Genomic DNA, 26367 nt, shown 5'->3' with positions numbered 1-26367 from the left:
GCCTTTGTAAAGTTCCACCTTGTCGACGGTGGTTCGTCAGACGGATTAATAGTTGCAAGTATCATTGGAAAATGGTCGCTTCCACAAAGGTCATCATGGACCGACCATTCAAAATCATTTAAAATATTTGAATCTGTTAGTGAAAGGTCAAGGGCAGAGTATGTGCCAGTGGCGGGATGAAGATAGGTATCATTACAATCATTGTTTGAGATTAAATCTTCAAGGACTTTTCCCTTATTATGTGTATCAGTACTCCCCCATAAGGGATCATGACAGTTCAAATCGCCCATGATGATACAGGGCTTCAGGAGCTGATCGTACAAAGTCTGAAGATCTGATTGACGGATAGTTGAGGAAGGTGGAAGATACAATGAACATAATGTAAACACTATGTTCAAAGTAACAGGGACAACAACGGCTTGTAGAGTAGTATTGAGTCGAACAGAGCTATGGATAATGCCCTGCTTTACCAGGATAGAAGAACCTCCTGTAGCTTTATCACCAGTTTGGGAAAACAAGTGGTAAGAACTATACTGACGGATATCAAGCCAACTGCTGCAATGGACGTTAGCGTATCCATCTATCCAATTCATCCGAATCGGTGCTCTATTGGGTTCAATTCTTTGCTGTATGCGGCCGATCGTTGTTGGCCGGTAGGATCATTGAGCCGTAAGATTGCCGTAGAAATAGACCTGCCCTGATGAGAGATAGCCGCCCACAACATAACTGTACCCCCACCAAACCTGTCCAATTTCTGTACGCAGTTCCCGGCGTAACGTTCTCCCCGACGTCTGCAGAGGTGTGCTCTTGCATCCTATCGAAGTAGAAGAAATCGTGATTCGTGGCTGAACCAGACATCTGTCCATCGCAGTTGAGGCTATACTCTGTGTTGACGACACCAATGCAGTCGTTGTTGACGATGTTGTCGACTCAATATGACGCGTAGACCTGCTGTTCTTTAAAGGTTTCGTACGGTATGATAGGAGAATCTGTGCAGTCCGGGTATTTGGGATGCTGTTGAGGTGGCTGTGGTCGTCCTGTCACGTAGGTTGCCATCTTGGGCGGGGTTGGATACTCTTGTTCATACTGACCTTGGCCGATCACGTGTTGACCCATGCTGTTGATGGGAGTTACATTGCAAACCCTGGCTACAGCTGATCGGGATTCCCCTGCCTACAAGCGGCTTACTACGTTGTTCCTTTGCACTTCTGTTAATCTTGGCATATTGTTTAACTGCCACTGTTCGGTTGACGCAGATGCCAGGCAATCAAACACCCTGTACTTTGACCCCGTTCATACTGCTGCTGCAGCTGTAGTGCATTCAGCGCCATGGCTCTCTTGTTAATGTACTGGGTGCGTTTTTACGAAGTGTGTCTGTTTCCTGACTAATGGTTTGCATGTCCTGGCTGTCATTTTGATCCGGTATATTTGTCGCTGACACTATAACACATTAAACCTCGTCATTGTGCACCTCTTGGTCCGCTAAGTTTGCTTTTATGGCCAACAGTTTCCGTACTGAGTTTCTTTTTTTTTGAAGAGTATATATACATGTTACTATATATATATAATATTTATGGTTATATAGTAACATGATTGCACACGTGATCCCTATCGCTTGCTGACAAAACAGTAAACAAGAATTACTTGATCCATGTTTAATGACTGTCTAATCTTGCGAGCAGAATAGGAATGCAAAGGGTGATATTTTTTTACTGTATTGTTACTCATATCCCTTAGACCAGAAGTGGGATAATACATATTAAATCAACAATTATTGAATTATTGAAGATTTCTTCCTGGCTGATGATAATATACTGAACCGCAAAATAAACGTCACCACGGATAGATATATGAGAAACCTTATTTGTCCAAACACTGTAAACATACTTTGAGACATATTAAACAGAATAAACATGGAAAAACTGATCATCAAGGTTAAAATTATATTGTCAAATGTCCTTAAAGTGAAACACAAAACTAGTCTCTGAGAAAATGGCATCACAAGTCAAAATCTCTTGTGTCGGCCATTTGGATTGATGACTGCAGTGCAACATCGATACATGGAATGGATGTGGCGGTTGATGAAGGTCATGGGCACTTGAGCCCACACTCTGACGAACGCCTGACGCAGTTGTCGGCCTTGGTCGGACGTCATTCAGCCATCTTTGATTCTCGTCTCACAGGTGCTCAATGGGATTTAAATCGGGACTGAGAGCAGGCCAATGCATGGTTCTGATGACATTCTGCTGGAGGAAGACTCTTGTTGCTCTCGCACTGTGGGCACGGGCGTTATCTTGCTGAAACTCGTGGTTGCGGCGACGTGCCAAATGAGGTATGTCATGTGGTCTCAAGACTAGATCAATGTACCGAGACGCTGTGACACCATTGCCTCTCTCCCTTGACCTTGAAATTTTTTTTCAGCTTCAGCTACAAAACCAGATTTATTTTTATTTTTAAAACTAAGAGTCTGATTTATTTTCAGCAGTGTTATATTTGTGGCAGATAGTTAATTTTTCATCAGTTGTAAAGCATAAACCTTTTTTCCAGACTTTTCGATGACAATATATGTTTTAAGATAAAATCCCCATCCGATTAAGGGAGCATTACCTGTATGCTCATCTTTGCTGTTTGCTGGTACTTGAAGACGTCGGTCTACGTGGGCAGAGAGTCTGCCTTGTGACTGCTATAAACCCACACCGAACTGCTGTTGTTGTACTCCCATATATTTCAGTTATATGAAGGTGGCCTCCTCAGAGTGTGGGCTCAAGTGCCTATGGCCTTCATCAACCGCCTCATCCATCCCATGTATCGACGTTGCACGGCAGTCATCAATGCACTTGGCGGGCGCACGAGATACTGACTAGTGTTGTGTTTCACTTTAAGAACATTTGACACTTAATTTTAACCTTGATGATCAGTTTTTCAAGTCTCATCTTTGTAATAAGTCTCAAAGCATGTTTTACAGTGTTTTGACTATTAAGGTTTCTCATATATCTATCCGTGGTGACGTTTCTTTTGCGGTTCAGTATATAGTGTCACCGAAACTTCTTGAAAAAGTTTATGCTTCACAACTGATGAAAAACATAAACTGTCTGCCACAAATATTACACTGCTGTAAGTTGAGAAAAATCAGACTCTTAGTTTTAAATATAAAAAATTCTGTTTTTTAAGCTGAAGCTGAATTCTTTTTATCAAATCGCGTTAATTCCCCCTCCCCCTTTCTCAGTGATATATATATGTGTGAATGTTTGACAAGTATAAAATTAATAACAAACACTCAAAATGTGTCAAACTTTTTAAGAATTTGATGTGGGCTATTTATCCGGAATGTAAATGGAAATATATAAAGTATCATATCCATTGTGGTTCCCATTAGCAACAATGACAAATTATATTAAGAAGTACCTCTGTGTAATTGCATCTGTTTGTAAGTTTGTTGATTGGTTTCTTCTCCTTCTGTTATACATAGGAGTAATATACATTCGAAGCAGCAGTTAATTATTAATGTGCAATACGCACATAGACCCAGGCAGTATATATACCTCGCCATCTTCTTGGGATCACTCCAGCGTCAAGACACGAGGTGTGTTCAGTGGACGACCCTGTTCCGTGGTCATGCTTCTCCATCGAAACATGCAACTTATTTGTCTAAAGGCAGTTTGGATTTTGCTGTTTATCGGCTTTAACGACAGTGAGTAGATTTAGTTTGAAAGGTTTGTTGTTTTACGCCACACCCAACAATATTCAAGCTATATGACAGCGGTCTGTAAATAATCGAGTCTGGACCAGACAATCCAGTGATCGATATCATGAGCATCGATCCACGCAATTGGGATTGATGAAATGCTTCGATCAAGGCAGCGAGCCTGACCATCTGATCCCGTTAGTCGCCTCTTACGACAAGCCTAGTCGCCTGTTACGGCAAGAATGGGTTGCTGGAGACCTATTCTATCCCGGATCTTCACGGGTATAGAAAAGGAACCGTTTCACTTCATATTTGCTGTTCAACGTGTCAATGGTCCAGCTTTATGAAGGCCATATGAAAATACAATGCAACGATCGACGCAAGCTGTGCTTGTCGTAACAAGCAAATTTATGGACCGAGTGACTTTTACTTGTCTGGTCCCGATTCTATTTCTGACAAACAGCCGTTATTTTTAGCATTGGTGTCACGGTCGGATAGAGACACAGCACTTCACTGTGCAGAGTTTCGCCCCTAAGGAGTGACAAAAACCTTTTATTCTGGGTTTGAATTTGTGCAAGAGTTTCTAATTCATTATTAAATTGTAAATATCTTTTTCTCTGAAATTGACAAACTAAAATCTTGCTGTTGCTTTGCCGTCACACAATCTACACCTTGCATTATGGCATTCAAGTTTGATCTTGTGTGTTGCATTCGAATTCCAATAGCGAAACATTAAAGATATACGTGATAGTTCATTTCAAGCAGAACTTCCCATCTCATCCATCCCCTTCTTGAAAGGAAGATTGAAAGAGATAATAATAATAATAATAATAATAATAGATTAATGAAATCAATAGTATTATGTTTCATAAATGAATAGCAGAATATAAAATTCTTATAACTTTAAACTACGAAAACAAAACAAGCAAAATCGTAATTTAATCGATTTATTTTTGCCTAGGTCAGCTAAAACATGGAGAGAGCATATAAAGTTTTAATTTGTGAAAAATCGAACTTCTGAATACACGCAAGAATGCATTCTCCCTGATCTTAGACACGATTTAAATTCTAATGTGTATAAATTACCCATTTTACACAAAAAACATAACTAGACACATATGTACTAACATGGCAATGAAGTATTTTGAGTTTAAAAAACTAATTTGCTCTCATCAGATAAAGCAGAGTAAACTGGATGATTTTTAAAAATATGACAACGACATCACCCAAGTTGGACCATTACAAGACAGAGATTTTGTCATTCAGAAATCAATTACTTATATTCTTTGTATTTATTCGATTAAGTTATTGAACTGAGTGATTGATTGAGTTAAGTTTTAAAGTCACATCGGCAATATTTCAGCCATATCGTGACTAAAGCAGCTTATATGTTCAGAAAACATCAACTTAGATTACATGAAAACCTGTCAGTAAAGGACAGTAACATTACTAGGCTTATCATAGATATCCATTTTCAAAACTAGTATGTGGCCATAAAAAGCTATTACTAATCACAACAATACATTCTAAGAACGGGCTAAAGATCGCCAGCAATCGAAGGTACATCCACATACAGATCATTGAGACTAACACTACCTTTGCTACCTGCATGTTCCCCAGAAGGATTTACATCATCCCTTCAGCCGCTGGCGATTGTATGCAGGTTTAGCTATCGATTAAAACTAAGAAATATACTACGATTAAATTCGTGGTAGGCCTGAATTTACTTTGAATGATGTGGAACTTCAGTACCCTCTCAGGGGTCAATACCTTTACAGAACCTTGACCCCCTTTAAGGATACCGCCACCAAAAATCTCTAATTTAATCTAGCAATTTTAAAACATTCATATCTTAAAACACGTATCAATCAACATTTCTAAAAACAAACCTCTATTTCCTTAAAACAAAAACACTAATTAAACGATAATTTATACTGTAGAAAAGATCATTAATGGATGGAGATTTGAAATATTTAGCTCTTGCGATGGCAAAATCAATGCAGGACATGTTGGACTGTGATTCTCTCATCACAAGGAATACAAAATGGAGGACCCTCATCTTTCAATAAATATCCATGTGTATACCTGCAATGGCCAATACGACATCCTATTATGTCCTCTTCAAATCTGGACTGACAAGTAGGTGTAGACAATAGTTGGTCTAATTTCATGTAATTTATTGATACCTACTTGGGTGTGCCACTTCTTTTGCATCAGATCTCGAATCTTCTTGTAAAATGGGCATCGCCCTGGATAAGATCTGTTTCTGGTGTAATGTCAGAATTGGAGATGATGGTATGGCATCTGTTTGTGGGGCTGAACTTGATATAGTAGAGACTTTGTTTTCAATGGGAGCGGTGTCCTCACTAATGATCTGACCATCTGTCACCCAGGAGATTGATGTTTGGCACCCTGTAGAAACGGTAGCAGCTTTGGTAACAACAGGCAGAGAAGAGACTGCAGCTGAATATGATTTGGCAGTTTGAGTTTGAGATTGAAATAATATATTTGCATCAAGGAAGGAGATGCAAGTCTCAAACTGAAATACAGGGCAAGATTTGATCTCCATGACCGTTGAATGAGACTCAGTCGACGCACAAAAGAGACTCAGTCTAGCCCTTGATTCCACGATTTCCACTGCAGCGGCAACACACCATCGTTTTGCTATGGCAGGATTTGGCCCCATGGCAAAACTTTTGACAATTATAACATCGTAGCGGGTTTGGTACATATACCTCCAATCGGATATTGAAATAGCCAGCTTTAATTGATTTTGGGTTTGTAGGTGTTGAAAATGTAAAAAAGATATATTTGAGTGTTGGTAATACTTCCATCATCTCTTTTCCTGGTGAAACGATTTACACCAGTGACACCTTGTTGCTGTAGTTCAGACACTTTCTCTTACAATACCTCGACTTGAATTGAGTGATCTGTGTACAGAGACGACAACCTTAACAATTAACAAATGGCCATAAACACAGCAGGTTGACTGATTGCTGCCTCTGCAACACATTCAAGAAGTTTTGATCCGTTACGAAGCTCATAACATTTTTCACTTCCTCACTTTGATGCGAAGGAGATAGGGAAAGGATTTAGTTTCAATTTATTTCCATCAACTGAAGCAATGACAATAAATTTCGGCCAAGGGTCCAAAACTCCAGGAGCTGTATCTTTTGGCACAATCTAAATGTTTGGAACCAGGAGGTTTAGTGTGAGACATTGTGTACATAAAATAAAATTAGCATCCCTGGTCCCACCCGCCATCAAGTGTCAACAAGGACGGTGCCGCAGTGGAAGCCAGGCTGCAACACCAGGGGTGCCACCACCTTCTGACATATGACTCTAGGCAAAATCTTATTTGACATACTCAAGCTCTTCATATATTCTGATCAAAACCTGTATGATAGGATATGTCTAAATTATCAAGAATTCCACGCACAGGGCAGGACGTGACCAGCCGAGTGATAGAATTGGGCCAATTCTACCACCTGTCTAAGTGAAGTAAGTGTCGAATTGGTGTGTTGGGCAAAAAGAACCCCTGTTCCTGGCTCCAGTGCTTTCAACCACCAGAATCCCGACCACGACCGACACAGGGTTGCAACCTACGTTAAATAGGTTGCCCTATTCTGTCATTTTTACGACCAGCAATGGGGTGCTGAGGACAAATTCTGACCTACATGTACTCCGGGTCCGCAAGAGGGGGTTATTGAACTGTTCAAATCTTATGCATCTGTTATGACCAGTACACAGATCAGCTGTTTGACGTAACGTCATCAACTTGACAACAGTTGAGGTCAAACCACGCACTCCTGTCAAGACGACAACATAACAATAGTGGGACATCCTCGACCCTCTATCAGCTTACACACAAAAATATATATATTGGGATGTCAGTGAATGATAGATCAAAACGTTGCTATCACTACAGATAAATAATCAAATAAATGTTAAAGACTTGCGATAGACTGATCCACGATAATAGAAAGTATGCTCTCGACCATTAAATTATTCATTTAATAGTATCATCCACTGTAGAATTATTAAAATATTTATGACGCTTCTTATTAATGAGGCTGTTGAACGGCAAAGGATCTTGTGTTTGACAAGCACAAATATCGGGACTGTTTTTTGTTGTTAGTAACGCTATTTGCAAGAGACTGGAACCATGGAGGTTATAAAACGGTGATTATTCAATTAAATACAAGACTGCAGTAACCGAGAAATAATACATTATTATTGTGACCATTTATTTAAATCTTTGTGTCTAAATATTAGCATATTTCACAGACGTTTCTGACAGTTAACTCACCAGGTTTACATGTACAGCTTCAGCCGCCGGAGCTCATCGCAAATATTTTGCTTCGTCAGGTATTCATGCATAGGCATGGCGTTGTCCCAATGTTACTTTAAGAAACACCATTTATTTGTGGCATTTCTGGTTATCCTGTTACTTTCGCACACTCTAGAAGTGTTAAACTTCTAAGCCAAATTATCTGAGTTGTATTCGCAAATCCGAGCAGAGATCCCAATTCATATGCAGTGATTGTGATCACATTCTTGCCTACTTCTTGCCAAAATGTCTCACCATCACATTGTAAATGTAGATGTTATAAATGAGGACGTCAAGCATTTTCACATATTGTCTTTCCAGTAAACACAGCATTTGCTGTCATATCTGACAAATCGTCCTGAAAGTCTGAAGATAATTATGTGGAACTGAATTTATGGTCACCACACTTAGTAGCATATCAGCCAATGGATGAAAGAATTAAGTTTATTTTTTATGATTGTGGTGTACAAAATTGAACAAAAGTTCCCTTGTTGAGGATCTTTACAATAAGAAGTCATCTCTTATTCCACCTTTTGGAATAAGAATTATTTATGGTGCAAATATTGAACTTGCTAATATATCTCCTTTCCGCCTTCTCCTGCGTGGGAGTTAGTAAATACACGGACTGGACATCGACCAAATAAAGAAATCAAAAACAAATCCTTTACAGTATCAAGAAGAACATAATCAGTCAAGAACCTCATAGTTACATATCTATATTTACAGGTGGATCTAAGGATGGCAATGTCGTTGGAGCCAGAACACCATCAAGAATACCAGGTAAATGTTCCATTGTACAGTCGAATTAAAGTCTCCACCAGCTATATAAATGAACAGTTGAAACAGACTGTTTCAGACTCTATTCTCTGTCTTCAGGCAATTAAAAGTTTTACTGAATATCACTGAATTATATAGCTAGGGTTAACAAAGAAGAAGAGGCTTTTCTAAGACTATATGTGGATGACGTGTCTAACAAAGTGGATAAAGTGTATTGGTGGACTGATACTTTTAGTGACCTCAAAATGACACTGCCACTCCACGAGTAAAACTTATGATAGGAATAAAAAACTGTGAATGGCTTGGTCTTGACAATAATTGTATGCTACTTTAATGCCCTGGGGGCACAGCCAAAAACAATTTCAGTTAATAATTATACACTACCAAAATACATTAAAATTGATCAATGAATTCTACGCATTTAAAAAACCTATGATTAAATGGAAACTTAGATTATAAAGATCCATTATGGATAAAACTTGAAATATTTAAATAGACAGACACAAATAGCCAGATGAGGACGAACCTCCGAAGTGTATCCTTTGTGATAAAAGGTTCACCGTCAAGCATATACTGCTTGACCGTGTGGACTTTGCAGTCGCAAGAGATTCACATTATCACTTTTCCCGCATAACTGGGCTCTCATCATAAATTACTTGAAAGAAATAGATCTCTATAATAAATATTAAACATGTGTGTGAATAACTAAATGATTGTTTTGTAAATGTGGTGCGATGCTATTATCAGCTGACATTATTGAAGGCTCTGTCCAGGAGGTTAAACTACCGTAAAATCATTGCCCCCCTGTGTGACACGTAATCCTATGATTATCAATGTAACTATCATCAACAAGTGTTTTTAAGCCTACTCATCAGTATTTTTGTTCATATTGGCTAGCATTGTGCACAACCACCAGTAGCTAAAGTGATGGCGTAAATCATGCTGAGGTATCATGCAGGAAGCAGCGGTAAAGTAAGTCCCCATGATCCCCAGTGAAGTGGCCTAGCTATCGTTACTGGTTGTCTACAGCCCGTGTTTTTATACTGTATAGATGACATTGTTATGCTGAAATGTTTTATTAATTGTTTTGTTAAATGTATGGATGAAAGAGTGCTGATGTGACGTTAAATTTCCACTCACTTACAATCCAGATGTTATCAACTTCAGTTAACTTATGACATGTGATTGTACAGAAACGATAAGAAATATACATGGATTTATTTATCATGCTGTGGAACATAGAAACTGCATGCATTTCTAACCAACAGACTATGTACTACATAGGCCTTTGGTTTCATCAGTATCATAAATAAATATTGACTGAATTACATACTAGTCTTGCTATGGCCCAATGCTACATCGTTTTCTTTGTTGGTTACCAAGGGAAGTTGGAATCATTGGTAATACGATGGACGATGTTGCGACAAAGTCAGCGCTCAATATTTGTTTTACATTTCTTATCCAATACAATGATTATATGTATGTTATCATCTGTAATCTAATGCAAAAAAAGTGGACGCCCAAGTAGGTATTATTAAATGAAAATAAAACCAACTATTGGTTACACTTTGGTTGCCAGTCTAGAGGATATAAGTTTACGAAGATGGTCAGAGCAGATATGAATATGAATATGTATAAAAGGTGATGATCCTCCATTCTGTATCTGTTGTGATCACAGATAAACCTGTCCTGCTTGAAAGTCATCACATTGCATAAATATTTAAAAGTTTCAGTTCAAAAGGATGTGTTTCATAATATAAAGCTCTTATTAAATCACAGCATGTGCTCTGTAAATTAAAGGATACTTGTATGGTTAATTTTAAGTCGTCATGAGTTGATAACCTTTGAAGCGACATTGAGATTTGACACAACCATTACATGACAGTTTATGTTAATTACAAATTACTGAAAAATAAGTAGGTTAATCCGAAATTTCGTGGTTATTCTCCTTTCCACACTGCCAATACTTCCTACATTAAACTACCCATTTCAATCATGAATTAGTGCTAAGCTTCGTTGTGTCCCTTAGGCCTGCCTAAACCTTAAACCTACGATCCTAGATTTGAATTTGTGCAAGGCGTTCGAATCCATAATCTTAATTTAAGTATCTTCTTCTCTGAAATTGTCAAACTGCAACATAGCTATTTCTTTGCCTTCACACACAGCGTTGTCTCCCACCCAGGCATGAAGATCCTTACACCTTGCATTATGTCCCCGTGTCTTTGTTCAGGTGAACAACTGACTTGCATTTGCATGTGTTTGTGACGGGTGGCTCAGGATATGCTCACCTGATATCATCACTATTTGATAATAATTCCGAAACACAGTCGGAATCGTACAATTGACTCCGCGTTCAGCAGCGATGTATTTGGAATTTGGGACGGATTATGTCACTTTTGTTTTCCCATGTTACCGGGCACTTTTTGGCAAATATATACGCTTTTGAAACCGCAACGTAAGCACATGGCAATATGAGTTAAACAACAATGACAAGTTATATAAAGAATTACTTCTCTGTAAATGTATCTGATTGTAAATTTGTACAGAGAGGCGCACATATTTTTGGTTCATCATTATCATACAGTTTTCCCAAACTAACACAATAGGCATTATTATATTTGACTATTTACCCACAGTTTTACAGATTACGAATATTGCTCTGAACAAGCCAACATACAGCAGCAACAATTTCGACAAGCTTTCCTTGTCGTCTAATGCCGTCGACGGCAACCTTGATGCTAAACGGCTGAATGGTAGCTGTTTTACAAGCAACGTGTCACCGATGTGGTGGATGGTGGACCTCCTGGACATGTACAAGATCAGGACTGTCACCATACAGCGAAGAAGCGATGGACAGTGTAAAATTTCAAATTTTTATTAAACATTTACCTCTCTCTTTTGAAACACTTCAAAGTCTAATTTGATATGTGCATTACAAATGTAGCATATTCAAACAGCTGCTCAGACATTGACACACCAAGGATGGCTGTGTAAACATACAAAGATAGGGTGAGGTTGTTTCTTCATTTGGACGCTATTGATACCCATAAGCAAACTGCAACCATTAGATTCCCTGTCTTTACTTTACTTTACTTTTGAACTAATTCATTTGCGTTTTAGTCCATCGTTTAAGAGACTTGGCGATCGTAGCGTTCAGGGAAGACCCCCGGCATTATCCCTGGATGGCCCCCATAATCTGTACAGAGAAGAGGGGAGCCCTAGGGGCCATGGACACTCTGCCCTGTGATGAGCCAGTAGTGGCTAGATTCGTCAAGATCCAACGGTTGCCTATCTTCAATGCTCACCTGACAATCTGTGAAGTTCAGGTTTGTGGTGACATGTGCACTGCAGGTGAGTGAATACGAGGATGACAAATTCATTGATTGATAACCTGTTGATACACCGTGGTTTTTATTACATTGAGTCGAGCAATCTTTCAGTTTCAAAGAGTTCCATTAAGATGAAAGAGTTCTGCCAGTCAAGTGATTGTGCAAATCTAGAATTAATCACATCCTCTCTTTCCACTGGAGAGGCAGACCCGCCCCTATCATTTCCTGAAAGTATAATGTCTCTAGCTATCACTGTTACAAAGTTAAGGCTGTTCCAGTTTAATAACCCACCCAACTTGACTACTAGTTGTCGGACTTTCATTTCTGTGGTATCCTTGGTGGTTCAGTGGGTTAGATCACTGTGTGTTGGCAATTATGTACGTCATTCTGGAAGTGTGGGTTGGAATGCCGGATGGGATTCAACCCCAAAAAGTACGAGAATCTGTACTTTACTGAGGAAGTGTTATCCCAAATACAACATTTGTTACAAGCAAGAAAATGTAGGAAGAAGGCGGAAAAAAAAAATTCCGCAAAAATCATACAGTACGTGACTTGAACAATGTTAAAATTACTAGTGCCAAGGCTCAACATGCTTATAAACGTAATAAGCGTCAATCATGGAGAAACTATGTCTCCAAAATTAATTCACGTACACCCATGTCCAAGGTGTGGAACATGGTTAAAAAGATGAAAGGTAAAGGTTCCAAATCATGGGTACATCATCTTAAAGACGGTGACAATATAAACTCCTGAAAATCTGCGATTGCAAATAAATTGGGCTAGTTTTCCATCATCAAATTATGTTCCCGAGTTTCAGAGATATCAGAAACAACAGTAAAGGAAAACAGTTAATTTCGATTCAAATAATGGTGAAGATTACAATGAAGTATTTTCATTGCATGAGCTACACACCACTCTTGAGCAAGCTAATGATACTGCCGCAGGGGATGATAATATCCGTTATCAGTTACTCAAGCATTTGCCCGAATCGTGTCTTGAGACACGTTTAGATATATTTGACCAACTATGGACATCGGGGAACTTTTCCTCCTTCATGCCATAATGCCATTGTAGTCCCTATACCAAAAGCTGTCTGGGATCATACAGACCCCTCAAATTATCGACCTCTATCGTTAACCAGCTGTGTTTGCAAAAGCATTGAACGACTAGTAAATAAAATATTAGTATGGTATCTGGAAACGAACAATCTTCTTATCAATTGTGACGTGGTTTCAGGAAAAATAGAAGTACTAGAGATCATTTAGTACGATTAGAATCCTTCGTTAAAATTGCTATTGTTAATGATTAACATGAATTTGGCTTTAGAGGTTGTTTACCTAATATTTTGTCACAATTTTAAACAGACTGACAATTTCCAGTCTGAGTGGGTTCAACCCTGTTTGATAATCAGGTTTGTGGTGTTCCACAAGGTAGTATTTTGTCTGTCACTATATTTAGCATTACAATAAATAGTCTTTCAAACGTTTTAAGGCATTGAGTTCATGGATCACTTTTCGTGGATGATTTTGATATTTCTTGCCGTGGTAAAAATATGCATACCATAGAGAGGCAGTTACAAATCTGTCTCAATAAAATTCACAAATGGTCACATGAAATTGGATTTACGTTTCCAAATCAAAAACTAACTGTATACATATCTGCAGAAAATGTAAGCCTCATACAGACACTGAACTATATTTGAATGGCACCCCCATCAAAGTGGAAAAGGAAGCTAGTCCTTGGGACTTATTTGCGACAGCCATCTAACTTTATTATGGTATATAAAATACCTTAAGCTGTCTGAAGGCAATCGATTTGAAAGTAGTTTCTAAATCTAGGTGAGGTGGATGTCAGACAACCCTCTTACACTTATAAAGGTCACTGATCCGATACAAACTTGATTACGCCTCCATAGTGTATGGTGGAGTATGTAAAAGTAATTTACACAAACAAGATACTATCCATCATCAGGGCCTGAGGCTTCGCCTTGGAGTATTCGGGACTTATCCCATTCAAAGCTTCCCTCACAACAGTACCGTCAGAAGTTATCCTTACAGTACATCACTAAAATATATTCTAATCAGTCAAATCCAAGCCTCTTTATGAAGATCTTTACACTAAGAAATCAACTCTTAGTCCACCATTTAATCAAATTTCCCCTTTCCTCTGCAAAAAATAATCTACAAGATACAGCTCCCATATATCACCACCTTTGCAAATGGTAAGGGCAGCTGTCGACCTGACATCAACTAAACTTAAGCAATCAAACACAAACCAACTAATTTATAAACAAGAATACAATCAATTAAGAAACACATGACTCTTATAAATCTATATTTTCACATGAATCCAAGGATGGTGGCGCAGTTGCTGGTACCACTGTTATGGATCCAGAACAATATGTTCACGATTGCTAGCTAACAGTTCCATATTCACCGTAGAAGCAAACGTCATTTTAACACCTCTAAAATATATCAATAACAAATATAAACATTAACAATTCATTTTTTTTAGATTCCCTTTCGTTCCTTCAGGCTATTTAATATATGTCAAGTAAACATCCACTTTTAGTCCAAATTCTTGAATTATTTAATAATCTTGCTACTGGTCAATAGGACATCGTCTTTTGTGTGTTACCCAGCCATGTTGGAATCATCGGTATAACACAATGGCCGATGCTGCTGCAAAAACAGCACTCAGCAAATCTTTGACACCACTTCTGATCCCTAACACTGATTGTAAAGCCGTGATTTGATCTTTCATCCGATATCTTAGGCAAAGAAGTGGGACACCCAAGTAAGTATTAAAAAATTAGCCAAATATCGGTAATACCAACTTTGGTTGTGAGTCCAGATTACATGAGGTCAATATGCGACGATGTCGATGTCGCATTGGCCATTCAAGATAAACATATGAATTTATATTGGAAGGTGAAGATCCTCCATTCTGTATCTCTTGTAATGACAGAATAACGGTCAAGCATGTCCTGCTTGACTGCAATGATTTTTCCGTCGCAAGGGATCAATATTTCGAGGTTTCATCGCTGAAGGATCTTATTAACAATATCAGCTCCCATTTAATGCTTATTTTTTTACAAGAAATAGAACTGTGAGATACGATTTGAAACATGTGTTTTGTAATTGATAAATGATATTTTGATATAGGTGGAATAAATTGGATAACTAAGATTGTTAGTGGCTGTTCCTCGAAGTGGTTGAAGTAGTGCAAACGTATTTTCCCCCAGAGATGGTATGTAAGTCCATGTCATTCACAGTATATTTATTACTGCCACGGTTTTAATTAAAGAATATGTGTTCTTTTAATTCGGCTAAATTGTCATAAACGCCAACACCTGAAGGGATGATGTAAATTATGCTGGGTTCCATGCAGGAAGCAAAAGTACTGTAAGTTCCCATGGTCCCTGGTTTGGAGATATACTTTCAGATGCCAGCACCTTTGTATAATGTATTGTTCTGTCTTGTGATGTATTTTCAAGGTTCAGTGCTGGTTTTACATCATAATCTGTGATAAGTCTAGATATTTTACTATCCGTTGTTGACATGAGTTTACAGTACTTATAATATATTGACCTTTGAAAGTCACGATATGGCTGCAACATTGCCGATGTGACTTCAAGTCTTAACTCACTCACTCACTCAGTATGGTTTTACAAAGTTCCGTGTACTTATGTATTTTATTTGAAAGATTTCTTTTATATTTTCATACAAAGAAAAATGTCCAGTTTCATCAATAAGATCATTGATATAGTTACCCCTTTTTCGTTCCAATCCTTATACCGAATACATTTATTATCTATTTTAATGTTATCATTATACCAGTCTCCTGCGAAAGAATAGAAACCATTTTGAAAACTGTCCAAATGCCCTGCATGCCATCGATACCTTTTAAGGTTGCATTATTTCTTTTATGTGTTGGCATTTTATTCCGCCATCTTTATTTTCACATATTATTAAACTTTTTCTATTTCATGAACTTGAAACATCGTTTGTGGGTCAGGTGGGTCATATATTGATGAAAACAAATGATTTTAACACTGTATTTTTTTAAAGGGGTGTTAGATTTCAGATTGACCATATTGCCATTCATCTTACACACCCCTAAAGCTTACTTTTATAGTTTGCTTCGATCAGATCTTGAAGATCGATTCAAAATAGTGGATATGTTGATAATTTCGTATCAATATTGATCTTATTTCTTTACAATGAATAAATATGTATGGAGACAGGGGATCTCCCTGGCGACATCATGTAGATATGTAAACAAATATATATGTACCATATCCATTTACCATTACGCACGATTTTTTACCAATCAACAGTGTCGCAGGCTATTTCAAAGTCCACAAGCAAGAATAGTCCTGGAATTTGATATTTGTCAGTGTGTTCAAATAGATCATATGTTTGTCTTGATATTTCGCCAATATGTCTCCAAGATATAAAGCCGTTTGGTCCTCACTTATTTGTATATTAAGCAGTGTTTTATTTATATGTGAGATTGCCATTTATCCAAGTTTATACAGTATTGAAAGAAATGATATGGGACATCATTTGTAAGGACAGCCTTTGTTTTTTCACCCTTAGGAATGGAAGTATGTTTGTTTGGGGCATACCCGTAAACCTTGAGGTTTTATGTTGTAAATGTCCTCCAACTCTGTATTTACAATATCACTTTCTGTTAACATGGTCTTTTTGGTTTCTTCTCGATGTCCTTATCTAACTAAATGGCTAATTTATTAGGGTTTTCTTGTATATTTTTTCGTTTTTTTTCATGTTCTTTCTTTTTCCCTGATGACTGTAGAATTATTTTCCCCTATTAATTAAAATGATAGTTTCCTTAAGAAGTGGCTCGCTTACAATAGTGAGTGAGCGAGTGAGTGAGTTAATATTACTGTCACATCGGCAGTAAAATCGCCAATACATTCTTGATCATTGGTTCAATATTGATTTGTTGTTTTAACATTTTTTTACGAGATTTACATGATCACAATCTCTTAAAACCAAATTGTTTTTAATTCGAAAATTCTTTACCATACTGTAAGTCAGATAGTTTTAAAGCATTGAAATCGAGGAATTTAAATTAAGGGTCGGTTCAATTTCGTCTCTGACAAAAGTTGGAGTTGTGAGAAAGAACAAAAATATTCAAGACCTGCTTGTTAAAGTGCGTTTGGTCGTCGCCATGTGTATCATTTTTAAAATGGTTTACTTGCTCTCTAGGATCAGTGAGGTCAATATCCTCTTTCATTATTAGGGTTTTCTCTCTTTATTTAGGATTATTTTGATATGACATTCCAATCACCGCATAGAACTATGTGATCACTATCAAGGGATCGAGCTTTAGAATTTGGGCCATATACTGTGCAAGTTTATATTCGTTTATAGTCAGTTCTAGAGTAAGTAGGTTACCGTTTGCTTGTGATCTATCATTATTGATGGTACAGTGAATGTTTTAGAACATATTATTGCAACACCTCTGCAGTTACCTCTGAACGAACTGAATAAGCAGTGCTTATTTACCCAAATCTTCTCAAACTCCTTGTTCCATTTCACTTATGAAGAGAACGACAGAAAACCATGGCTTGTTGGTTCTTTAAAAATGTAAACATTTTCCTGCGTTTTGTTTTTTCATTGAAGCTCCCACAACTTTGAAATATCGCTTTCATCCTATCACCCACAACTATAGAGGAGTTTCCAGAAACTTGAATTAAAATGAATTGGACTTGGTTCATTTCTGTGATTACATAAATTTAAGCAAATTCTTGGAGTTTTTGAGAATCAACATTTTCTTAATTCCACTTGTCTCAAAGACATTCGGTGAATATAAAGAAATTCCTTGCTTTATTGTATGAAGGATTGTGGTTAATATTAGAGACAGGGATTCGGTGGTACAAAAGCTGGACCCGGCAATATATCACTCCCAAAATACTGTGTCAATAGTTTTGTATTTAGAAAAAAACATATTATACTACCTTGGAACATGGAATTTGAAAAAAAGATCCACACAAGATGGGATTGCCTATGTCTACATACATTACTGATAACATTGTTTAGTATCCATATTGAATCTATCTCAAGCTGTAAATGACTCTGTTGATAGGTCATTATTTGTAGATTTTAATGTGTCATGTCGATGTAAAAATGTACAGTCGATTGAGAGACAGTTGCAACTTTGTCTCAATAAAATCATTGATTGGACGATTATTAATGTTTCAAAATAAACAAATGATTTATTTCGGAAATTCAAACATGGTGAAGAAATATACCTTGCCGACAGCAGTAAGGGAAGCCAAATTCTTGGTCGGCGTACCATCTCTTAAACCGCCAAACATAAAATATGTATTCTAATGAGTCTACCCCTTTCTGATGATCTTTGCAATGGGGGATATCTCTCATTCCACCTGTTGGAATAAGAATTGTACCTTTTATTTTGGGTGCCTCACCCTTACAGTATCAAGTCACCACGTTTAGTAACATATCAGCAAATGGATGAAAGAATTAAGTTTGTCGTTTGGGATTGTGGTGTACAGAATTGAACAAAAATCCCCTTTCTGAGGATCTTTACAATAAGAAGTTATCTCTTATTCAACCTGTTGGAATAAGAAGGAAGTATAGTGCAAATATTGAACTTGGCAACATATCTCCTTTCTGCCTTCTACTCCTTGGGAGTTAGTAAATACACGGGTTGACCAGACGTTGACCAACTAAAGAAATCAAAACAAAACCTTTATAGTATCAAGATGAATATTATCAGTCAAGAACGTCATACATGTACAATACATACATATCTATATTTACAGGTGGATCCAAAGATGGCAAAGAAACTGCCGGCACCACTGTCGATGGATCCGGAACAACATGTATATTTTCAAGAATACCAGGTAAATGTTCCATTTTTACAGCCGAATCAAAGGCTCCAGACTATAATACTCATCAGTCTAAAAATTATTATCTTTTCTGTCCTGTCTTCGAGCAATTAAAAATAAATCGTGCCACACCCAATTTTGCTTGACATCACTGAATTACATAGTCAGGAAAAACGAAAACGACAAAGCTATTCGTAGACTAGATGTGGATGAAGTGTCTTACAAAGTGTGAGTGAGTGAGTGAGTAAAAAGTTAACATCACATCGGAAATATTGCAGCCATTTCGCCAAGAGTTACAAGTTACTTCTTTTTACATATCGTAGGTAAATATCACAGTTGAGATGTGCAACAAACGATGTCAACATCAAAACAAATAATGTATCAGTAGATTAGGTAATGTATATATAATGCAGGCTACAGCTAAAGCGCTCGGTTCAAAATTAATATAACGAGATATCTATTCTACAGTGGGACTACATCAAATTTCAAAACACAGTAGGTTTATCTCCCAAATATATGTCCTCTGCTCTCTTGTTAAAGCGGGTATACCAACAGAAAAAAGTATCTTCTATTCTCAAGAGTATTGACAATTACAACATCTCGTTTCCAAATGGTCAACATCAGGATCGTAACGACTAACAATAACCATTGCCCGACATTGAAGTAAATGAGTAGTGCCGACAGCGGTGTAAAACCGCAATCACTTGTGATTCGTGGCGTACGGGGGGCCAAGTTGTTATTTGGGTTCGAATCTCATATACATCCTGCTTATGATCTTTGGTTTGTCATCTTCATACACTGTCTACAGTTTTCCAAAACTAATATGATAGGCGAAATAACATTTTTAACCCGCAGTTTTACAGATTACGAATATTGCTCTGAACAAGCCAACATACAGCAGCTACAATTTCGACAAGTTTTCCTGGTCGTCTAATGCCGTCGACGGCAACCTTGATGCTAACCGGCTTCATGGTAGCTGTTTCACAAGCAACATGTCACCGATGTGGTGGATGGTGGACCTCCTGGACATGTACAAGATCAGGACTGTCACCATACAGCGAAGAAGCGATGGACAGTGTAAAATTTCAAATTTCTATTGAACATTTACCTCTGTCTTTTGAAACTCTTCAAAGTCTAATTTGATATGTGCATTACAAATGTAGCATATTTAAACAGCTGCCCAGGCACTGACACAAAAAGGATAGTTGTGACTAATACGAACAAAGATAGGGTAAGGTTGTTTCTTCATTTGGACGCTATTAAACCGTAAGCAAACTGCAACCACTATATTCCAAAATTCCCTGTGTACTTTTGAAATCATTCATTTGCGTTTTAGTCCATCGTTTCAGAGACTTGGCGATCGTAGCGTTCAGAAAAGACCCCCGGCATTATCCCAGGATGGCCCCCATAATCTGTACAGAGAAGAGGGGAGCCCTAGGGGCCATGGATACCCTGCCCTGTGATGAGCCAGTAGTGGCTAGATTCGTCAAGATCCAACGGTTGCCTATCTTCAATGCTCACCTGACGATCTGTGAAGTTCAGGTTTGTGGTGAGCAGTGTATTGCAGGTGAGTGAATACGTAATTGTGCCAAAATATACCTGCCACATCCCAGTGGATAATACTCCATTCACTTATTGATTACCAGTTGAAACACCGTTCCACGCACATCACATACATGTATTTTGTAACGAGTGAGTCAGCACAACGTTAAAATATAGTCAACAGTGTCAATAGAGGGGTTTATAACATTGTTTACAGCAGTCATCTGTGCAAAAAAAAGTTTCTTCTTGAAAACAGATATGATTAATGCAAATCTAGATACCCTTGAAGGTGGTCGTAAAAGGCGACTATGCTTGTCGCAAGAGGCGACTAACTATCGGGTGGTCAGGCTCGCTGACTTGGTTGATGCATGTCATCGTATCAAAATAGCGTGGATCGATGCTCAGTCACTTGATTGTCTGGTCCAGACTCGATTATTTATTAATGATATTATTTTTTAGAGCTTGACTATTGCTGAGTGCGGCGTTAAACAACAAAACAAACAAACAAACACATTTTTGAAGCATCTGAGCGACAAGTGTCTTAACGTATCCTTTAAAAAAGAATTCCTGATCCATAGAGTTGTCATTTTTTTCAGAAGCTAAATCTACAACTAAATCCACCAACATTAAAACCATCAATGGGTACATGAACGTCGGCCCAAATTCTAGCATAGACATCACAGGCTCGAGTCTTACAACATGTGCAAGCAAGTGCCTTTCTGAACACAGATGCTATGGATTTAATTTTAACAGAGATTCACATATGTGTGAACTTGTAACGAGGATTCCTTCCCAAATACATGTTGTTTCTGATAAAAACTGGTTGCATTACGGGACCATGTGCATAATACATTCTTAACTGTTTCTATGGCATGATACATGTCAAACTGATGCCTGAGGGCAACAACACTGACAATGTCACTTCTAAGACGAGTTGTATGGATGAACAACTTCTTTATTACAATTAGTGCGACGTTTCGGTGTAGGTCCTAACACCTTTATCAAGCAAGTGATCTATGGATGAACAACTTCTTTATTACAATTAGTGCGACGTTTCGGTGTAGGTCCTAACATCTTTATCAAGCAAGTGATCTATGGATGAACAACTTCTTTATTACAATTAGTGCGACGTTTCGGTGTAGGTCCTAACATCTTTATCAAGCAAGTGATCACTTGCTTGATATAGGTCTTAGGACCTACACCGAAACGTCGGACAAATTGTAATAAAGAAGTTGTTCATCCATAGAACTCGTCTTACTTCATCACTCCAACTTCTAAATGCCACTCAAAGAAATGTCACTTCTGTCAATTACTCAGTCATGTCTCCATGTTCCATAATGAAATTTGACAAGCATTACGCCATGGGCATCATGATGGGCATGCTATTTTCGACCGCAGCATAACCAGTTATTATTATTATCATTATTATTATCATTATTATGTACGGACGTAATTTAATAGACACATGTACTCTTTCACATGTGCTCTTGCTTATCACAACTACCCTTGAATGTATTTCCTGATCTTATATCATTTTCAACAAAAATTCAATTAAACAATGTATGTTTTTAAATATGAAGGCAAATACCTTACAGTGAGAAGGTATGTTTGTTTATTTTCAGATGTACTACATCATATTTAAGAATCGCAATTGTGATTTGTTTGCTCGAATGGGCAATTGATATAATTTGTCTTTGCGTACATGATGTAACTTTAATTTGAATGTGTTTTGAGGGAAAATATTTAATTACCCTTACACATAACACGTTTGATCGGTCATGTACTGTTAATATAATAAACGTATCAAAGTCAAATATATTTATTGCATGTAAGGCAATTGGCCGATATATAAAAAGTTACAAATATGTAGTTTTACATATTTGGATATATACTCATGTTTAACAAGTTGTTTCTGAGGCAAACTGCATTGCAACACATATAGCTAGTTTTAATATGGCAGCATCATCTTTTGATGAAAGAAGATAAATAAAAGCAGGTACCGGGTAATCTCACAGATAGTGATCTGGTATAAACTTGTTTCTTAGATCGCAATAATCAGGACATACAAAAGTAACATGCATTTTTTTTTCTATAGCTGAATTACATAGTGGGAATAACATTACCTCCTCGACTTTTCAGTGGACGTTTTTCTTCCTTCATTTATCATTAGATCTAACAATCCAAGCCTTAATTGAATAAATGTTAATGAAGATAAAATTTGTCTGGTTGAATAAGACTCTAAAAAGTTCTATACTCGTCATGTGGAAGTGGTATGCCATTTCTGAAAAACAACAACATATGAATGTATAGTTCCAGAAATTGTTTCAAAAAGAGTTCAGAATCACCATACAAAGCCATAGCCTTGACAAAACAAAAGGTTTCTAGTATGTGATGCCCATGTTACTTTGCCCGTATCATCTAAATGTACAAACTTATTTTTTGAATATTAAACCAGTTTTTCAAGCATCTAATTTGAATTTATGTATAAAGAGTATCTTCCACACTCGCGATAGACAATGCAAGGGGGTGTCGATGGACTAACGGATAGGAATATGGTACAGGCTAAAAGATGTAACTTTTCGAGACAAGCGCATCGCTGAAATCCCCGTAATTCTGATCTATATAACAGGATTGGTTGGATAACTCAAAATATATATTCGGTGTAAAAGATCATTCTCCCTGCGAGTCAGACATTACATTGATTAAGGCCTTCTTTGCACGGGATGTTAAGTACGAGTCACTTTTCTTGAAGTTCATTGTATGGGTAAACATTACACCAAGATATGTATAATGGCTCAGAACATAGACACAGTTACCATCGAAAAAAACATCTTTCATTCAGTGTCCCCTGACCCCCTCTTTTGAAATTGACAATATTTGTTTTATCATACTTAATTAATAATTGCCTCTCTTAGGTGTAACATTCTAAAAGTCATTTTGGTACTCCAACAACATAATCTGATAGTAAAATGACATTATCGGCAAAAAGAAGCATCAAAATTTCTATTAATATAGGAACATTTGAATATCATGTTTACTCTTAGCCATAATTTCATAATATAATTCACTGATAAGTGGAATCAGACAAACCAGTACAAAAACACGTTAATGGCATGTGCAGCGTAATTGTAAAGAACGCCAACCTACGGAAAAGGAACTGTGCTTCATATAAAAATAAATTAAATCTGCAATTAAATAATGCATCTTTCAATACTTATTCATGAAGACATCTCCTTGACTTTGCAAAGCATGTGCACCGCTAACTCGTCAACAGATATTTTCTAAATCTTTTCATGCTTTTAATCAAGGTGCTCACGTGATTTGATGCACTTCGTGATGTAAGACTCGTTTTATCACAATATAGATCTTGAATATCAATCAGATCGTCTTGACTGGGCGCCACCGTTTTGTTTGAAGCAAATGCAAGTGATACGAGAGGTAGAATCTGATTGGTCAAAAGGAGAGGCATAGAAAGGACATAACTCGTAATAGCCACTGGTAGCGCTACGATCGAGCCCAGGAATTCCAGCCTAGTTCGGCAAGGGTGGAAACTGGACTGTTAAAGTCAGTTAACTCTCTTGCCTAGGGAAGATGTCCATAGACCTGTTCCACTCAACACTACTGTACAAGCTGCTGCTGTCTGTGTTACTTTGAACATAGTGTTTACACTGTGCTCCCTGTATCTTCAACCTTCCTCAACTATCCGTCAACCGGATCTCTAGACTTTGAAGAATCCGCTCCTGAAGCCCTGTATCAACATGGGCGACTTAAACGGTCATAATCCCCTATGGGGAGTGCTGGTACAAAGACTAGTAAAGATATTGTCGGAAACAATGACTTATGCATCTGCAATGATGTTTTCGTAAAAGGTGACTATGCTTGTCGTAAAAGGCGACTAACGGGACCTGTGGGTCGACTCACTGACTTGGTTGATGCATGGCATAGATCCCAATTGCCTGGATCGATGCTCATGATATTAATCACTGGATTGTCTGGTCCAGACTCGATTATTTACACACCGCCGTCATATAGCTGGACTATTTCTGAGTGTGGCGTTAAACAACAAACCAGCTAACCAATCAATGATGTTTTAATACTTCTGCATCTTTCCACTGACACATATTCTGCACTTAACCTTTCTCTGACAGATTCGAATATTTTAAACGGGCTCGAATGGTCAGTCCGTGATGACCTTTGTGGATGTGACCATTTTCCAACAATACTTTCAACTGTCGATCCCGTTGACGAACCACCTTTATTCGAAACATTATGTACAGAAAATTAACACCTGCCAGTTTTAGGAATGTTCCTGATCCTAGTATACAACTATTTTCAGAAAAAATAAATTCTATTTGAGACAAATCATATGTCCTCTGCAAAACCTCATATACGTAAACGATAACGACTGAAATCTAGAAACATTAGGAAGAAAGCTGAGAAATATTTTCGCCGGCATCCCACTGCTCACAACTTGAATAATGTTAAAATCATGGGCGCCAAAGAGAGACGTACCTTTTAACAATATAAACGTCAATACTGAAGAAAATATGGTTCTAAAATCAATCCCCGCACACCAATGTCCAAGCTGTGGAACATGATTCAAAAGATAAGGGCAAATGATCCAAATCTGGAGATCACCATATCAAAGATGGTAATTCACTATTATCCTTTAAATCTGAAATTGCCAACAAACTTGGTTAAATTTTGGCAAACCATTCCTCATCTCCCAACTATAACCCTCAATTTCAGAGGTTTAAAAAACTGCAGGAATAGAAACAAGTCAATTTTAATTCAGATAATGTTGAGGCCTTCAACGAAATATTTTCACTCCATGAATTGCATACTACCCAAGGGCAAGATCATGACACTGCAGCAGGAGTCGACAACATCCATTATCAGCTCCTGAAATACTTGCCTGATTCATGTTTGGAAGCGCTTCTTACTATAGTTGATGAAATATAGACAACCGGAAATGTCCCTCCTTCGTGGCACAATGTTCTTATTATTCCTATTCCAAAGCCTGGACGGGATCATACAGATACATCCAATTACTGTCCAATAAAACTAACGAGGTGTTTTTGTAAAACTAACGGAGTGCATGGTCAACAATCGATTAGTCTGGTATTTGGATACCAATAACCTCCTCAGTGACATCCATTGTGGTTTCCGAAAAAAACAGAAGCAGTACCAGTGACCATTTGGTGCGTTTAGAATCATTTATTTAAAATTCCATTGTCAACAAACAACACACTGTATTAATCTATTTCGAATTAGAGAAGGCATAAGATACAACGTTTAGACCCGTGAAGATTCCGGGGTAGAATAGATCTTCAGCAACCCATGCTTGCCGTAAAAGGTGACTATGCTTGTCGTAAAAGGTGACTAACGGGATCGCCTGGTCAGGCTCGCTGACTTGGTTGATGCATGTCATCGATCCCAATTGCATGGATCGATGCTCATGATGCCAATCACTTGATTGTCTGGTCTAGACTCGATCATTTACAGACCGCCGTCATAAAGGTGGAATATTGCTGAGTGCGGCGTTAAACAAGAAACCAACCAACCAACAACGTGGAAACATGGTATTTTAAAAGATTTCAATGAATTTGGATTGAGGGGCAGATTACCGCCAGTTCACATCTGAGTTTTTAAACAACAGACAATTTCAAGTCAGAGTGGGCTCTAAGCTGTCTGGTCATTTCGGTCAAGATCAGGGCGTCGCTCAAGGCAGCAACCTATCTGTCACCTTTTTTAGTATCGAAATTAACAGTCTCGCTTTAGTATTAAACAACAGCAGCAAGAACCCTCACGCATCACATCACGG

The 26367-nt window shown here is 37.8% G+C and overlaps 1 protein-coding gene across 1 annotated transcript; it reads left to right on the top strand.

The window, feature by feature from the left end:
* Positions 1-5922: 5922 nt before the first annotated feature.
* Positions 5923-24197, top strand: LOC139461343 (uncharacterized). The gene is made up of 8 exons (XM_071242958.1): positions 5923-5980; positions 8742-8795; positions 11429-11650; positions 11913-12143; positions 18936-19016; positions 19857-20078; positions 20338-20568; positions 24130-24197. The coding sequence occupies exons 1-8, from the start codon at positions 5923-5925 to the stop codon at positions 24195-24197; spliced, it is 1167 nt and encodes a 388-aa protein (XP_071099059.1).
* The last annotated feature ends 2170 nt before the right edge of the window (positions 24198-26367 follow it).

Source organism: Haliotis cracherodii, unplaced genomic scaffold (genome assembly GCF_022045235.1).
Source record: "Haliotis cracherodii isolate W230 unplaced genomic scaffold, xgHalCrac1.p SCAF_14, whole genome shotgun sequence".
NCBI lineage: Eukaryota > Metazoa > Mollusca > Gastropoda > Lepetellida > Haliotidae > Haliotis > Haliotis cracherodii.
The sequence above is the reverse complement of the archived record's forward strand: the minus strand, read 5'-3'. Positions and strand labels throughout refer to the sequence as shown.

What these genes read in the sequence shown, in the direction of transcription:
- LOC139461343 (XM_071242958.1), top strand. Translation starts at nt 5,923, where the DNA reads ATGGGCATCGCCCTGGATAAGATCTGTTTCTGGTGTAATGTCAGAATT. An exon ending in TGTCAGAATTGGAGATGATG is followed by an intron (nt 5,981 to 8,741) that starts GTATGGCATCTG and finishes CTATATTTACAG; the next exon opens with GTGGATCTAAGGATGGCAAT. An exon ending in AACACCATCAAGAATACCAG is followed by an intron (nt 8,796 to 11,428) that starts GTAAATGTTCCA and finishes ATTTACCCACAG; the next exon opens with TTTTACAGATTACGAATATT.